This window comes from Paramormyrops kingsleyae, chromosome 20, assembly GCF_048594095.1.
Source record: "Paramormyrops kingsleyae isolate MSU_618 chromosome 20, PKINGS_0.4, whole genome shotgun sequence".
NCBI classification, from domain to species: domain Eukaryota; kingdom Metazoa; phylum Chordata; class Actinopteri; order Osteoglossiformes; family Mormyridae; genus Paramormyrops; species Paramormyrops kingsleyae.
This window is the reverse complement of record NC_132816.1, coordinates 1,908,954-1,926,343: the sequence shown is the minus strand read 5'-3', so window position 1 is coordinate 1,926,343 and position 17,390 is coordinate 1,908,954. Positions and strand designations below refer to the sequence as shown.

The 17,390-nt window shown below is 40.9% G+C and overlaps 1 protein-coding gene across 1 annotated transcript in view; it reads left to right on the top strand.

Annotated features, from left to right (window-relative positions):
* Positions 1-17,390, top strand: part of LOC111853441 (voltage-gated delayed rectifier potassium channel KCNH1-like) — a 97,408-nt gene that overhangs the window by 67,576 nt on the left and 12,442 nt on the right. Inside the window, exon 10 of the mRNA XM_023830321.2 lies at positions 781-977. Coding sequence (XP_023686089.1) covers positions 781-977 — 197 coding nt within the window. The remainder of the gene's footprint in view (positions 1-780; positions 978-17,390) is intronic.

Genomic DNA, 17,390 nt, shown 5'->3' with positions numbered 1-17,390 from the left:
CAAGAAGGACATTGCTGCCTTAGAAAAGGTGCAACGAAGAGCTACGAGAATGATTCCTGGTCTTAGAGGAATGTCTTATGAGGAGAGGTTAGCGGAACTGAATCTGATTAGCCTTGAGCAAAGGAGACTAAGGGGGGATATGATTCAGGTCTATAAGATTCTAACGGGTCTGGATGCTGTTCAGCCAAATGACTATTTCAATATTAGTCTAAATACTAGAACTCGTGGCCATAAGTGGAAATTAGCGGGAGAACATTTTAAAACAAATTTGAGGAAGCACTTCTTTACACAGCGTGTAGTTAGAGTATGGAATAGTCTTCCTGCTAGTGTAGCGGAAGCTAAAACCATGGGTTTCTTTAAATCAGAGCTAGATAAGATTTTAACAACTCTGAGCTATTAATTAAGTTCTCCCCAAACGAGCTTGATGGGCCGAATGGCCTCCTCTCGTTTGTAAATTTCTTATGTTCTTATGTATGTTCAAGTAGCTGTGTGTAACGTCCCCTTCTGGTTGGCTTACGCAACTACACTGAAAATGAGCAACAGTGAATCTTATGTCTGAATATACTACATATATTAATATTTAGTTTTTCTAAATAATTTAATATTTTCTAGCACATACAGTATGCTGGGCTATTTTATTTGTTACTTTTTGCTCAAGCTTAACTGTCAGTTGATTTGTAAATGACACACTTATTAATTGACTCTGTTCTTTGAAGGCTAGAATTTTGCATTCCTGACCTATCACTGTCACCATGGGTGAAAACCTGACTGTCTCCTCAGGCAAGGGGGATGTTTTTGGGGACATCTTCTGGAAGGAAGTGAATCTGGCTCAGTCCAGCGCTAATGTGCGAGCCCTGACCTACTGCGACCTGCACATCATCAAGCGGGATGCTCTGCAGAAGGTGCTGGAGTTCTATACTGCTTTTTCCAACCACTTCTCCCGCAACCTGGTGCTGACATACAACCTGAGGAAGAGGGTGAGTTGGGCCTCCTGTGTCACTGCCGTGTTTTGCAATGTTAGCCGCTTTGCCTACTCCTGACCCACCCATAGAGAAATCTATTATCCACCTCTAACAAATACACTGTGCTTCCACTGTCTACACAATACATTGAATTACTGGAGGCAAATCCCATTTACAGGTTTCAGGGTAAAGATCCAGACCAACATTTTGTTTTAACCAACCAGTTGAGTATGTTGTGACTGTGACTTTTTATACTCAGCTGGTTGGCTGAAACAAAATCTTGGTCTGGACCTTTACTCACTGGACCTGAATTACCTACCTGTGGTTTCATGCCTCCATCTAAGGGGGATGATCTTTCTTTTTGTCGTTGGTGTGTAAATTCTTTCCTGGGTTACAGGTTGCATTGCAGGAAATGTGGAAAGTGGATGCTGCACCTAACTGAACATTAATCCCATTTATAGGTTTTGTGCTTTATGCATCGTGTGCCTATTCATGGCGAGTTTATGGGGTGCATAAATTCCTTCTGGGGTAGCATGGTGCATTATGGTAAATGTGGAACATGGGTGCTGTGTAACAGTCATCAAGACTGATATTGTAGTTAGATAGTGATTAAAAAGTTCCTTGCCAACTTACACACTTGTAGGAATCCTGTATGTTGTAAATATGAACGCTTCTAGGTACACCACATGCTGAGGAATAAGTGCCATATATTTGAATAAAACATGCATAACGTAGAACACAATTACAATGCTGACATTTATAATAATAAAAAGGCAAAAACAATCTCAGACAGATACAATCCAGGCCTAAGTGGAAAGAACAGGGTGATGGGCTCCTCCTATGTGTCATTAAGCTGTAGCGTTTATGGCAATTCATATTTTGCTAGAAAGCAGAATCGCCCTGTTTAAAAGTGTGTGATAAACAGAAGAGTGATTCATAAGCAAGAACTTCTGCCAAAGAAACACCTGACCAGAGCATCTGACAGAGGGTCTGTGGTCACTGAGCAGCCCCCGCATACCGGAGCTTTTGTTTGAGTCCTTCCAAGCGTGCTATCACCGAGTGGGGGGGTGGGGGGGTCGAATGATATACCGGCAAATAAATACTACCGAGGTTGACGTCAGCGTTGTAAAGAGTGTGTTCACACATCAGCCCAGCACTGAGTTTATTCTCATTTCTAATCTACTGATGCTAACGGTTCCCCAGCTAACAGGGAACCTTTGCAGAACTTTAGCCAGTGTTATCATAGGGTCTTCTCAAAGAACGTTCTTACTGTAGTGTTAACGTTTTACATTCTAACAAAGGTTCTGTCAATGTCTGTGTGGTAAAATTGATCAAATTATTGCCTGAACTTACCTGAATTATTACCTAATTAATGTTGAAAAATATTTGTTTTACATTTACATTTACATTTACAGCATTTGGCAGACGCCCTTAGCCAGAGCGACTTACATAAGTGCTTTAAGAATCTACAATGAATCTGTTTTAAAATAATATATTCTTTTATGATCGGGCTATATGTACTATACTCTGAACATGCCATTCAGCCTCAAACCCAAGCAGCAGTGTTACCCACTGCCCTACCATGCCCTTCATTTGTTTGTGTAATATTAGTCTAAGTTGTAGTGGTAGTTGTAGTAGTGGGAAAATGCATCATGAAAACTGGACACTTTGACCGTTTCCATACCTAGCATAACATTCAGTAAACATTCCTAGGACGAACATTTTTTTGCGGGTTCACTTCATATTCTGCACCTTTATAGATCAGTCTGTTTTAATACCAGGTAATACTCAGATGTTATTAGATATATCTATGTAGAATTTTTCTTCATTTCCATATTCAGGGCGGTGTAGATAGGGTTAAAGACCCTGCAGCGTGTCACAGTGGGAGTATTACTGGTAATTGATTGATTAAATGAAATGACCACTGAAACTGAATCATTGCTTAACATGCTGTTTTAAGTGGGGCACCATCTATCTTGATAATGGAAATCTGAAATACATGCAGGAAAATCTATCAGAAGAAAAAATAATTGGGCTCTAGCCATTAAACAGCATTGATGATTTATTTGCCTTTGGGAAAAAGAGTTGGAGAAAAATGCTGGAGAAAAATTGCATTGAAAAAAAAAGAATAAAATTGAATCAAATGGTATTTTTCATACATTTAGCCCCAGTGATTATGAAGAAAGATCTTTAAGATCTCCATTTATGTATAACTCATTTTATCAAACCATCTATGATTGATACTCACTAGATTCAAATACACTCATATCTGCTTTTAAATAGAGAGCTTGATTTGGCTTGTTTCTTATTATATGCAATCATATAATTTGTTCTGCAGCACTTGAACATTTCAGCATTTTCTGAGCGCAATAGTCAGAGCAGAATCCTACTTGGAAATGCTAAAATCTCCCCCCAGCTATCCACTCGGTTTAATGGGTTGGAGTTTTAATGGATTGTTATTCATTTATCACAAAATATATAATGTGCGAGGCAGACGCTTAATGTCAGATTAATCTGCACTCAGCATATGTGTCACAAAGTTGATAGAAAGGATAAAAAAACAATGCAATAAAAATAATGCAGCTTTGCGACTGAATCTATTATACATACAAAGGGACATTATCTGCAGTTGTATCTATGTATATTGACTGCTGATAATATGACTGAAAAACAGATGGTTTGAGGTTAAGGACCAACAACTGAAAGTTGCTTAAATGGTGCTTATTTGTAGACCCACGACCAGAATGTCGCTGGTTCAGATCCCATATCTGGTAGAGTGATCATATCCCCATTGGGCACCTCACCCCAAAAATTGTTCCAGGGATGTTGAATAAATGGCCGACCCTATGCTCAATCCCCAAGCTTCATTCTGATCTGTGTCTGTCCTTCTCATTGGAGAGTAAGTTGTGATATGAGAAAACTGAAGAAATCCTAGGTACCTTTACAAACATCTCATTATCGAGTGCAAGGTTAAAGTGAGCCTAGAGCCTATCCCAGGAGACACAGGGAATGCCCTGGATGGATGCCAGTGCAGTAAACCACCCCAGTAAATTAATTAAGCTGTGCACTTTGCATGTTGGATAGTCCAGGGTAACACTCTGCATGTTCCTGAAGGTCTTGTCAGCGGCGTTCTTATAAATCATGGCCATACACTTTGACTCGTTTGATTGACAATGAACTGGCTTGGCAGTAAATGCTATGTAACTCTTCAGCATGTGACTTCGCTGATTTGATGCAAAAAGATCAATCATCCCTCGCTAGCAGTGGTGCCGCAGCTGACCCGTCAGTATCGTGATGTGTTCCAGCATGCAACATTGCATTCTGTAGATGCAAAACTAAGATGTCAGTTCATTAAAGTGGCCTCATGCATTTACATGAGCTGAACCTCTATTCTTAATGACATTATAAAGTCTAATTTGTGAAAATTAATATAATGGGAAAGATTATAATACTCATTAACAGTAATAGTGTGCAATTAGAACTGAATGAAAGCAGGAAGCTGTGTAGCAGTTCCTAATTCGGCCCATTCCAATTCATGAATCGGAATTTGAATTGAATCGGTCGCCCTGCAGGATGTTAAATTGGAATTTAGACTGGACTAACAGGAAGAAGAATTTCATTAATTTCAATTAAAAGGTGTTCAATGCAATCATACAGCATAAGTCTAATGCAGTATAATGTCATTTAATCTGTCCATTCATCCATCCATTCATCCACTTTCCATACCTGCGTGGCCTATAGAGGAACATGGTAGTCTGGAGCCTGAAAGGTACAGGCACAGGGCAGGGAATAGCCCAGGATGGGGCACAAACACATCGAGGAGCGTCTGGCTGCAGAACACTGGGTGACTCCACTAGCCGTAAATCACATGACCTCCATGTCTGGCCCCTGACATGACGTTTTGGGAAGTTCAGGAAAGGAGGTTGAATTATTACAGGATATAATAATAATGAGTATAATTTTATATTAGGGCTGTCAAAATTAACGGGTTAACGCGGATTAATCCATCATCTTGATTAATCAGATTATTATTTTTAACGCAATTAACCCATGTGCAGCGCAGAATGACTCAAAATCCCTGAAATGTCTCTGTCAACCCATTTCGGGCAGTTTTGGTGCGTTCCATTTGCCCTGGGAACTCGTATTCTGAGTTTTGAAGCCGGAAGTGACGACATGCGCGCTCCCCTTCCTCGGAGATCCGAGAAATATCTCGGACAGCACAGAGGATCCCGAGTTCAGAATATAAGATGGCTGCGCCTTTTATCAACGGAAGGGAAAGTTGTAGTTTTATATTGTTTAAGCACTACTTCTCATTTGTGGCATATTAAATCAGTCGCACACGCTATACCGTCCAACTTATCTGTGGACGTGTTGCTACGGAGTTTTATACGTAAAGCACCGCGCGTAATGTGTTATCAACTGATATTGCTAACAATGGAAATTAACCAGGCTAGAATTGGATTTCATGATTAGTCGGTTTATTTGTCGGAGTTCGGGCTAATTGTAAGTGATAAAGAGCATTTAAACTGAGGTACCTTAAATCTGACAAAGCAAAAAATCTTGCTTTTCGATATGGGTCCATGGTACTGTACTTCTGTGGCAGATGGAATGCATCCAACTCGTGTTCAAGATGTTCAATAAACATGTTAAGTGCATATATATTCCCTTTTTTCTTGAGTCTGTTTTGCTCATGCAAAATGAAATGCGATTAATATAGATTGAAAATGAATGATATTTAATCATGATTAATCGAAATTAATCCACAGCAACCCTGTGATTAATCTGATTAAAAATTATAATCGTTTGACAGCACTATTTTATATATTTGATTTTTTTGATCAATGGTCATTGTTGACACACCACAGCACACAACAATGAAATGTGTCCTCTGTATTTAACCCAAATGTGACGTCGTGACATAGCAGGGAGCAGCTAATTCAGCACCCGGAGAACAGTGCTTGGGGGCGGTACCTTGCTCAGGGTACCTCAGTGGTTCCTTGCTGGTTGGGGATTGAAACCTGCAATCTTCCAATTACAAGTGCACATCCCTAATCATTAAGCTACCACTGCGCACACCCACACACACACACACACACACACGTGTGTATATATAAAACCAATGATATGTTGTAAAAAATAAATGATTATAATATAGAGGAGAGAGGTTAGGGGCATGCACTGATGACAGTGTGGTGCCACACCCATCACATGACAAACCACGTGCCTCAGGAATGAGAACCTGAGTGCAGCCATGTGGCAGGTGATACCTCAGCACCACACTAGTCCAGATGGTACAGTGTGAGTTTTTTTCCAGTGGCTGGAGTGCCAGTCCTGCCACCAATCTCCAAATTTCCCTGTATGTTGGAGGACTTAACACTATAACAAAAAGCAAAACATTATGATAAATGTAATTAAACTTTATTCTAATGTCCCTCACTCAATGTCATTGTAATGTTTAATTGGGTTTAGTCATTTAGATTGCAATATTCTGGTCTGAAATGTTTTCTTATACACTGAAGACTCTCATAATGCGAGCAGAAAAAGCTGGAATAGCAAGGTGTTTGCAGGTAAGTTGTGCTAGCTCTGGAAAACTGGTTTGGTTCCTGTCCAATAGGCCTATGGGCTGGCATCCTCAACTAAACATGGTTCCGCACCTCATCAGAAAGTTGCCAGTTCAAGCCTTGGCCTCAGCATGTCTGTGGGTCCTTGAGTATGGCCCTTAATCCCCAGCTCTCTGGATGCTGCAAAGGGTGGCTGCCCTTATTGGCCAGCTTGCTTTTGTGGAGAGCTAGATGGTGGAGGTGAAATGACTAGCCTGCATGGGGATCAGTAACAAGTACCTATTATTATTATTAGTAGTAGTAGTAGTTATAAATCTCCTCAGTGGTAAAGCCCTGGTGGTGGATGGCATTCACTGTGAGTTCCTGAAGGCTCTGGATATTGTGGGGGTGTTTTGGCTGACTTCCCTCTTGAACATTGTGTGGAGGTTAGGGACAGTGACTTTGGATTCGCATACTGGAGTGGCGATCCACTTAATTAATACACTTAATTAAAAGCAACGATCTTTAAGAAAGGGGATCGCATCACACTCCTCGGCCTCCCTGGGAAGGCCGATGCCGGGGTGCTGGAGAGGAGGGTCCATCCGTCGGTCGAATCCAAAATATTTCCATGCAGTGAAAGACAAATCTCTTCTAGTGAGCATGTCTTATTCATTTGGTCGCCTCACTCATTTTTGTTTAATTTTGCACAAACTTGCCACACTGTCTATGAATGAGTCCAAGAGGAAGGATGAGAATGATTATGATTGGCTCGGAGAGCGCATGCAGGTAAACTTCAGAACACATAATCTGCAAAATTTATACGACTATGGATAAATCACAAATAATTATACTGTTGCTAAATAATATTTAAAATAGTTCATTTATTATTTGATTTTAAGATCCTTTGATTTTATACACCTATTTGAATATTCCACAATGCTGACTCATCCCAGCTGAGGCCTGCTGTGTGTGCGGTCAGTGCTGCCCAGGTGTGCAGTCAGAGCGTTTTTGGGGAACCTCATGGGACCGTTCACAGAGAATTGCTGTGAAATTTGCTTTGTGGAGGACAGGGGGCTGACCTCATCAGGGCCTCTGGCCAGCCAGTTATGGCTTGTATTTGGACCAACATCCTGCACATCCACACCGATAATAAGTTGAGTGTGACAAAGAACATGCAAGTCGTTGCCCCTGACTTACACACAGATACACTTAATTAAAAGCAATGTAGAAACAATTAAGATAAGACTCTTCACTCAGCTGTGAGCTCTTGGCTGTCAGTGTACATGCTTTCATTAAATGCAATGCTGAATATATTGAACGACACTTTGTTGTATTTTTGAGGATGGAGCTGGAATCCCATGCAGGGTGTGTCCCAGCCTTGTGTCCTCAGCTCAATGAAATGGACTGAAACATGACCGGGAAGAGTGTTTGGAATGTTGATAGATGGATGGAAAGGAATAGATGGATAGATAGATAGATGTATATATTTGACACTGATGCATTATGGAGTTGTACTATGCAAATGGAATACAGTAAAGCCATCCTTTTGGTAGATAATTAAAAAGTGAAATGTATCTGAGCCAATTGCTAATTTATTGCATTCTAAGCCTATTAATACATTCTAGGCCTATTGACTTGTCTTCTGAAAAGTCCTCGGTAATGAGGCGCCACCAGCTGTAGTGAAAATCCATTTCAGGCCAGGTGCTTCAGGCTCTCTAAGGATCTCCATGAGTTTCAAGAAAAGCACTATTTTTATGCCTTGGGCATTTAAGAACTTCACCATGCCTAAACTGGTATTGCAGGAAATAAAATGTACGCTATGAGCCACTACAGTCATATTCGAACAGATCTTCATTTTGTGTCCCTCATTTTTATGAATCATAGAAGAAGGTCTTGTTCATGGTGGGAATGTGAATTAAACCATGGAGACAGGAGGAAGGAGCTGGGATCTTCCTTGGGGGTGTTATGGAGATGGGCTCAAGGGCAGCGGGGGAGGGATGAGAGTGTGATCAGTGTCAGTGCAATGGAAACATAGGGGGACACATCAATAAGGTCACCGATTGGCTGCAGCTGGGTGCCCCTTGATGCAGACCCTGGAATGCTCACGACTGTCTGATATCTTAGATGGCAATGAGAGAACAGAGAGAACAGAGTCTGCAAAGCCAAATGGGTGCAATATATGAATAAGGATACTAACTATATCTAAACTTTAGCCATTGATTTACAGAACACGCATTGCACCAAGCTTAGCATTTCAAACCTCTGCTTCGCATTTGAAACTGAAAAACATAATCGCTGGACTGATTATAATTCTCAGTCATTTCATATTGTTTCCTGGGGGACACCGGTGAATCAAAATAGCCTGGGGCTCTGTGATCCATCTACAGTATGAGGCAAAATGATTCCAACAGCATCACTGGCAGATTAGCCTTCAAAAATAGCATGAACACACAGTTATTATGCTCACTAATTTTGTTAGTGCCGGGTCATTGTCCTTCCATCTAGCATAATTAGTGAACGTTTGTCAGTTGATGAAGGCCTCAGTGTGTGTGTTTGGAAAAGGGTTCCTATAGTTATATGAAGCTCAGAAGTCCACATTCACTGATGTGATTTACCTGGGCGGCATGTGTTTGTGATGAGGCAGTACAGAAACCCTAACTCTGGGAGAGCAGAGTCTGCACAGCCAAATTGGTGCAATTTACAGAAAATATACACTCAGTGGCCGGTGTAGGAGATACACCTGCTGGTTAATGGAAACAGCCAATTGTAGGGTAAATAAATATAGCACACAGACAGGGTCAAGAGGTCCACACACTGTTCAGCTAATCACTAGAACTGCTAAAGTTCCTGTTCTTAGTCAGTCCAGCCAGGGACAGACTAACTATTCTAGGGGCCCTAGACTGACATGGTTGGGGCGTGTCATGATCTGCTCGTCCGCTCCTTCCGTGTGCCACGCCCCCTCATTAACCCCATGTGGACTCCACGTGTTCATCAGCTGTTTCCTGTTGCTGTCATTAGTTCAGTGTATTTAGGCGAGTCCGCGTTTCAGTTTGTTTCCCCAGTCTGGTCATTGTAGTGTTATGACGTTTCTGTCCTGTCTGCCTTATCTTATGTCAATTAAAAACCTTGTTCCTGATTCCTCGTCATCCTCACCTGCTTCCCCGGTCCGTGCTCGGCACGTTCATGACAGAATGACCAATCCAATGGCCAAATTTAAGGTATATTATATTATTATACATTATAATATTTTGACCAAAATCGTAATATAAGTGGTTTAGAGAGGACATTTTATCTATGTTTTGTTATTTAAAGAAAATAATAAGTTGAGATCAAACTCTAAATTCTAGCCCTGATTCCAGCATCTCAGAAGGCCTTTTTGAATTTGATTAGATATTTGTATGTAGAGTTGAACATGGTGAATATATCTACTCCCATTTTGGCAAAGGCAGGAATATTCATGTCAGGCACAAGCTGTATCCAGAGAGTCACACACTCCAAACTGCTCTCTGCATCTTCAGAGGTCTAGCATGTGTCCACTTGAATCTTTCTTTAGGTTCCTTTCAAAATCTCTTAACATCTTTGGGAATGAATGGATTCTGCATAAACAGGAAGATCTGCTCTCCAAGACTGTCAGAATGACCCCTGAAATTTCTGTACAGGATCAACATGAAGAGTAACATCGCTCTCAGTAATTCTGCTGTTTCAATGGGAAATTTACACAGTCTCCCAGATCAACCTTGAAAATTCCTTTGGAAAGACTAGACAGCTGTTATCAAATCACATGCTGAGTGGTTCTTCCCCTGCAGCTGTAAATTGAACTCCTTAAGTTGTAAAGTGATATCCCCCAAAAATGCAACAGTGTCCATTTTTCTGCCTTCTTGCAAAAAACTTACAAAGTGAATTGATATCCAACCCTTCGGTTGTAAGAAAGAAGCTCTTCATCTCAAATGGCCCAAACGCTCTCTACCACCCTGCTCTCTCGCAGTTCTGTGCATCATTTGCATTTGCATTCCCTTCTTTTAGGAATTGTCTCAGCAATCGATGCTGAAGAGATGAGGATTCCCTGAGATAAGTTTCATCATTGTCTTTATGACATATTCTTCAGACAGATTGAAACACGGGACAGACTCCTGGGTTGGGCTGTTCCTGTTTCAGAATGAATAATTTAGTTTAGTTCTAGTTTGATTTTGGTGCCCCTGCCCCGCCTTTGTGAGAACCTCTCCCCATCCACACGGATCTTGCTGACAGCCTCACTGGCTTACAGTTGGAGTGTATCACAGATATGAAAATGTTTTCAAGTGCTGAGTGAAGTCATGGTCTAAAGCCTGACACCATTCACATCCCTGTTGAGGTGTCAGATGTGTGTTTTGTCCTCTTTCATCTGCATTTCTTCAACATTAAACTAAAGCATTAATACGACAATATTAATGCAGGAACATTCCAGCATTTGGCCAAGCAGTATAACTTGAAATAGAGGAAGGCACAAGCTGCATTGGTTTTATATATCACATAAATGGTCATATCAAATGGAAATATTTTGACATTGAGTCAACTGGTGTTTATGGGACTTGTGAATAAGAGTAGTAAATCATTGTAGAAACCATATATGCCTTCATCTATATTAGAAAATCATAATAACAATATTTTCATGTTTGCATTAGTAGAAGGGTGATCGTTGGGCTGTGCCGTGAATGTGGGTCATGTCAACACACTGCAGAACATTCTCATTGCATTAACATAATGGACTAGCCTGCAGGACTGGCTCTGACTTCATGGAAGCCGACGAATTCTGTGCAGTGAAGGAGCTTGGAATCTTTTTTGAGCATAAGGCATCAAGGTAACTATAGAAAGCCAGGTTGTGGGAAGCTCAAAGACTCACAGACAAGCTGTGAAGATCCTTTAAAGTGGCATTTACAGGTGACAATACAGAGCACATGGATTACGCTGTTTACAAAATAAATCCATCATCACTGCATCCTTTCAGATAATCATGGGTGGCTGTGTTTTCCTATGTGTTTTATGTGATTCATTATTTAGGTTTGGCTATCAGTCTATTTTAGTGCAAGGTCTCGTCCGCTGCCTCCCGCGTCCGACGGTCTGCAGTAAAGCACCCTGATTTACCGCCACGCAGGGCAGGCCATTAGTAACCTAATCTCGCAGCTCCCGTTTCAAAACAAACCTGATTGGAGTGCTTCTGCTATGTCCTGACAAGAAAACCGGCGATGCGATTTCAGTGATTTCAGTATTTTGTGATTTGAGTGGGGTGTTTGAAGTGTCTGCATTAAAATTGAAGTTTGTTTGTTTGTGTTTTCAATATCCTTCTAGCAGTGGTCACCATCATATTACTATTGGGTAATTTAAGCATTTTAAACAACTGTAAGATTTGAATACCATTTCCCTCTCTGGAGTTATGAATATCAGTAGAATGGATGTTCAGAATTCCTCACGTCTGTTCAGGTTAGGATGAGTCATTCGGTTTTAGCGTGTTTACCTTGTGTTGATGTTGTTTCTCAGATATATAAAAATTGTACATGAAGATGATTGCAACATATTTTGGCTTAAAATACCCACACAACCCAGAGTTCTTCGTCAGTAAACCCATGATTTCTTATTTTTGTTTTTAAATGTGCAGCTCTGAGGTGTCTGCTGTCAGCTTATGTGTGTGTGACTTTTGATGCCTTGTGCAAAGAGGTGACATCTCTGAAGGTTTGTGATGCTGTCATATGATCCTTAACAGCATATGATGTTTCACAGGGGGCTTCTGTCTCCATGTAGCTTTTCGAAACGTATTTGTGCCTCAGAAAACAATAAAGTACAGAACAGAACAGTAAAACAACTGGCAGCTCTGATCCTCAATAAAATAACTGAACTGGCTTCTCATTAGTTATTGTTTCTTCACTTATTTTAATTCACCTGTTAATTAGCATTTTAATGAATCAAAATTGTAACTGTAAATAATTATATTCAGCAATATTCTTATTTTACTAAAGGCGCATAACTTTATAAGTTGCCATTATACCACCCCAGTCCAATGTTAATTATGTGGAAATAACACAAAATAACACAGTTTATTGTAAATGCATGGTCTATGATTCATGCAATGCCATTATTACATTAGAATCATAATATCCAATAAGCAATAACATGTTTTTCATGCCCCACTTTATTCCGAAAACCCATTATTTCTTTAATGTCTATTTCTATTTATGCAGCATGTGTTTTTAGCTTATGATGGAAGAACTGCAATTCAGTAGATAAACAACAGATGCAGCCAGACAATATTTATTAATGTTGCGTATTAGTTGTCAGTGCTGGTGTTGAACAGCAGAGAGAAGGTTGACGTAGAGTCTGAGAAAGTTAGTCTGGTTTGCGTCAGAATAGTGGAGGGGGTTTGGCCCTTCTGACACACGTTGGGACCTTTTTCCACTAGTGGAAAGTGGGAAATGGATGGTAGCAAGTGCCAGCAAGCTGTAAGGATGGCTAAATGCCTTACCATAAATGAGCAGAGTGCTCTGGCATCAGCACAGCAGTTATAATGTCCTTCGCATAATGGATTTTAAATGCTTTTCTTCTCGGTAGGTCAGGATCAGGGTAAACTCCAGTTTGATTATGATCAGCAGAGGAATACTGAAAACTGGGAGGATAGGTACATTTTAAACCATTTTAAGTATCCTGTCAGAACATGCTAGAAGGTAACCACTGATGCACTGTGTCCTTAATGTAGGTCCTACATTAAAATACACCATAAATTATTAATAGAGAAAATGGAATATATGTTTTAAACACATATGCTTGAACATGCAGTAGCTTCACAGATTTTAATTCCTTTACATTGTCTTAGCATACAGTCAATGCAGTGAGGGAAAGTTGAAACGTCTTCTTGTCTGAGCCTTGCTGAGTCTTGGATCCAGTCCTCCTCACCAACACAAAAGCATCAGTCCAGTACGCTGGGGCGCCGTGAAGCAGGGGAAACTGGGACGATTCCAAGGGCCCTTGAGTTACTGCGGCCCTAAAAAATTGGGAACAGGATCTGGGTTGGGGGCCCAATATCTTTATTGGCATCCCTGCCAGTACGCACCCAGAACCTGGCCCTTATAAAACTCATCCAGCCACTCCTGGTGTCCCACATTCACACCAGTCCAGATTTATTGGCCTAGGTTTACTTAGGCTTACTTACTGTAGGTTTACTTAGGCACTGCTTACTGCAGCCGTGGCCAGGGGGATGTTTTATTGACATTCCAATTGAAAATATTTGTGTGATTATGCAGATCGTCAACATGGCTGACAGTTACCCGTGATACTACTAACTGGAAGGAGTTAAATGACACATTTTTGGATAGAGCCGGCCAGTAATAATATCATCAACAAGTCAACCCGGTTCAGAAGAGTGGGTCACGCTTCAAACCCAAGGCAAGGAGGTCTTGTGACACTCTCCACAGTCATGGCTGGCGATTAAACAGAACAGTGATCTAAACTATACCAAACTATACTCGTAAATAAAGTCCCATGAACTTTTCACTTTAGTGCTCTAAATGTGTTCTTCTCTGCAGATAACTTAGATAACGCCACACCACATCCTCTAGCAGTGAGAGGCATGCTGTTTGGACTTCATCTACTTGTACAAGAGATTCAAAGCCCTTGAGATGTTCTGATTTATGAAAAGAAAATGTACTTATTTCTGAACTTTTCCTTATCTAAGCCACAACTAATCAGAGTCTTTCTGCCTTTTCACCTAAATTTCAACTAAAATATTCTAATGAAATTCAGACATTCTGTTCCCTAGGTAACTTACACTAATATAGTTATCTTTAATTCTGTTTATACTTTTTAACAATAAGCCCTTTATTTGCACAAGTACAGGTACATTGGGACACTTATTTTCACCTTCCCCCTCTCAGTCTCAGTAGTTTGAGGGGGGTCACAGCACAGGGCCAGCCAATGTGGACCTAGGGGTTAAGGGTCCTACTCAAGGACCCACACACGTGTGACTGTTCTGGGGGGGGCTTGAACCAGTAATTTCCTGGTCACAGGCATAGAGACTTAGCCCACTGAGCCACTCAGCCACCACTATGTTACTGCATCCTCCCTGCTGTCACTTTTAGAGCCTGTGAATTCAGGGACTCCCTGGGAGGCTCTAGTAAGGGTCAGCAGGATGGTAAGAGCACTATCTTGCATTTGAGCTTCTGCTCTGTATCCCCTGGTGGTAACAGCCAGGCAGGGATGCTGTTCCATGTCTTGGCTGCCAGGGTGACCCTCCTGACCTCATCCTTAGCTGCCCTAAGGGCGGGGCTCCTTTGCAATGATTCCCTCACGCTCCTCCATCCCTGTCATGTTCAAGGCTGGCTGCCATCCGCAGTTCATTATGGGGTAAATATACCTGCTTTTCCTAAGCCTTCCTTTAGACTTTTGGTGCAGTTCCAAACACTTAGAGCAGTGTTTTCCAACCCCAACTGTCTGGCAGGGAGCTGCGAGGGAGCAGAAATGCGGACTGTTTGGCAGGGAGCTGTGAAGGAGCAGAAGTGTGGACTCTCTGGCAAGTAACTGTGAGGGAACAAAAACGTGGACTGACTGTGAGTCCCCAAGGACCCGAATGGGAAACACTGACTTGGAGAATACAGAAATGGAGGCTGATAATATAATCAAATCTCACCCACATCTAATCACTTTTAGCTTTGCACACATCCATCTTCTTACCATTATTACATATATTTCTAACTCATATTCTCAGCTCCAACTTTTATTTTGATACTTACACCCCTTTTTACTTTTCTGTCCTTGTTTTACTTTTATTTAGGGCTGTCAAAATGAACGGGTTAACACGGATTAATCCATCATCTTGATTAATCAGATTAAAATTTTTAACGCAATTAACCCATGTGCAGCGCAGAATGACTCAAAAGCCCTGAAATGTCTCTGTCAACCCATTTCGGGCAGTTTTGGTGCGTTCCATTTGCCCTGGGAACTCGTATTCCGAGTCGGATTCTGAGTTTTGAAGCCGGAAGTGACGACATGCGCGCTCCCCTTCCTCGGAGATCCGAGAAATATCTCGGACAGCACAGAGGATCCCGAGTTCAGAATATAAGATGGCTGCGCCTTTTATCAACGGAAGGGAAAGTTGTAGTTTTATATTGTTTAAGCACTACTTCTCATTTGTGGCATATTAAATCAGTCGCACACGCTATACCGTCCAACTTATCTGTGGACGTGTTGCTACGGAGTTTTATACGTAAAGCACCGCGCGTAATGTGTTATCAACTGATATTGCTAACAATGGAAATTAACCAGGCTAGAATTGGATTTCATGATTAGTCGGTTTATTTGTCGGAGTTCGGGCTAATTGTAAGTGATAAAGAGCATTTAAACTGAGGTACCTTAAATCTGACAAAGCAAAAAATCTTGCTTTTCGATATGGGTCCATGGTACTGTACTTCTGTGGCAGATGGAATGCATCCAACTCGTGTTCAAGATGTTCAATAAACATGTTAAGTGCATATATATTCCCTTTTTTCTTGAGTCTGTTTGCTCATGCAAAATGAAATGCGATTAATATAGATTAAAAATGAAGGATATTTAATCATGATTAATCAAAATTAATCGACAGCAACCCTGTGATTAATCTGATTTAAAAATGTAATCGTTTGACAGCACTACTTATATTTGAAAATCTTTTTTTTATTATGCACCTTGAGTTTGTCATAGCACATCATATTTAGTGGACTTTGTAAAGCAATAACGTTTCTTGAGTAAATGAAATGAAGCTCTACACCTCTGAGAAATAACTCAATAATTTAAAGTAAATGCACTTCCTATTTATAAATAGGTATTTATTAAAGTTTCGGCTTTACTGCTCCATGTTCAGTATCTTTATAGTTGGTTAAAGGTGCAAAGCCTTAACTGATGCCCCAAGGTTTGCATTAATATTTCAGGCACACTAATCTGAATCATGATTAACATTCACCGCTGGGGTGGTTTTTTTTCCTTGCATTTGTTGTGGTTCAAAGTGCACAACTTCAGATAATGATATACTTTGTCAGGGAGGTCTGTGAATATATTTGCATATTTCAATGTGGAGGGGGGGGGTGTGCGGGGGAGTCAGCTGACTGCTTTTGCCTGTTGACAGCATCACAGTTCTTTTCACCCACAAAATGAAGCTTTTGTGTCTGCACCCACCATTTTGTTCCTCTCAAACCAGCCCAGTCTTTTTTCGGCTCCACCCCCTCTTCATCCTTCAATCAATCATGTGCAACGGCCTGCAATTTTGATACGTGTCATTCGGGTATAACCATTGTTCTTGGTTATCCAGGAGATATTGCTAACACATTCATTTTTTTCCCAATAACATTCTTTTCTTCTGTTTACTGCAGGTATATTTCATCTGCATATTTGTTCACAGAGTTTAATATTAATTTAAGCTGTGGATGTAAAGCAGAGTGGCAAGTTATGGAGCAAAAATTAGTTTCTGAAAGCCTTAAAAAGGGAACAGGCATTTGTGGAGATTATGGCCCTGTTTGAAAGCAGGATACTTTCTTAGGCTACAAATCACTAACAAAAACAATAGGTGATACCATGTTGTGTCAAATCATGAAAAATGGCTGGTCAATGAAATAGACAGCGGCACAATCTCTCACTATGGGCCGAGAAGGGGAGCATTTGGAGGAGCTAGCAAGGCGTTCAGAGACCTGCAGCATGTTCCTGCTTTTATTAAAGCAGCCATTGACCCAGCCTTCTCAGACCAGAAAGGTGTTACCATGGAGATTAAGGCCTTACCTGCATGTTAATGTTCATATGTAGGACCATAATCGTCTTGTGTCAGGACCCTGCATTCATTAGGATAGTCAAGTTCAAAACAAGGAGAACGAGTTGGTCATAAAATGTAACAGAGAAATCC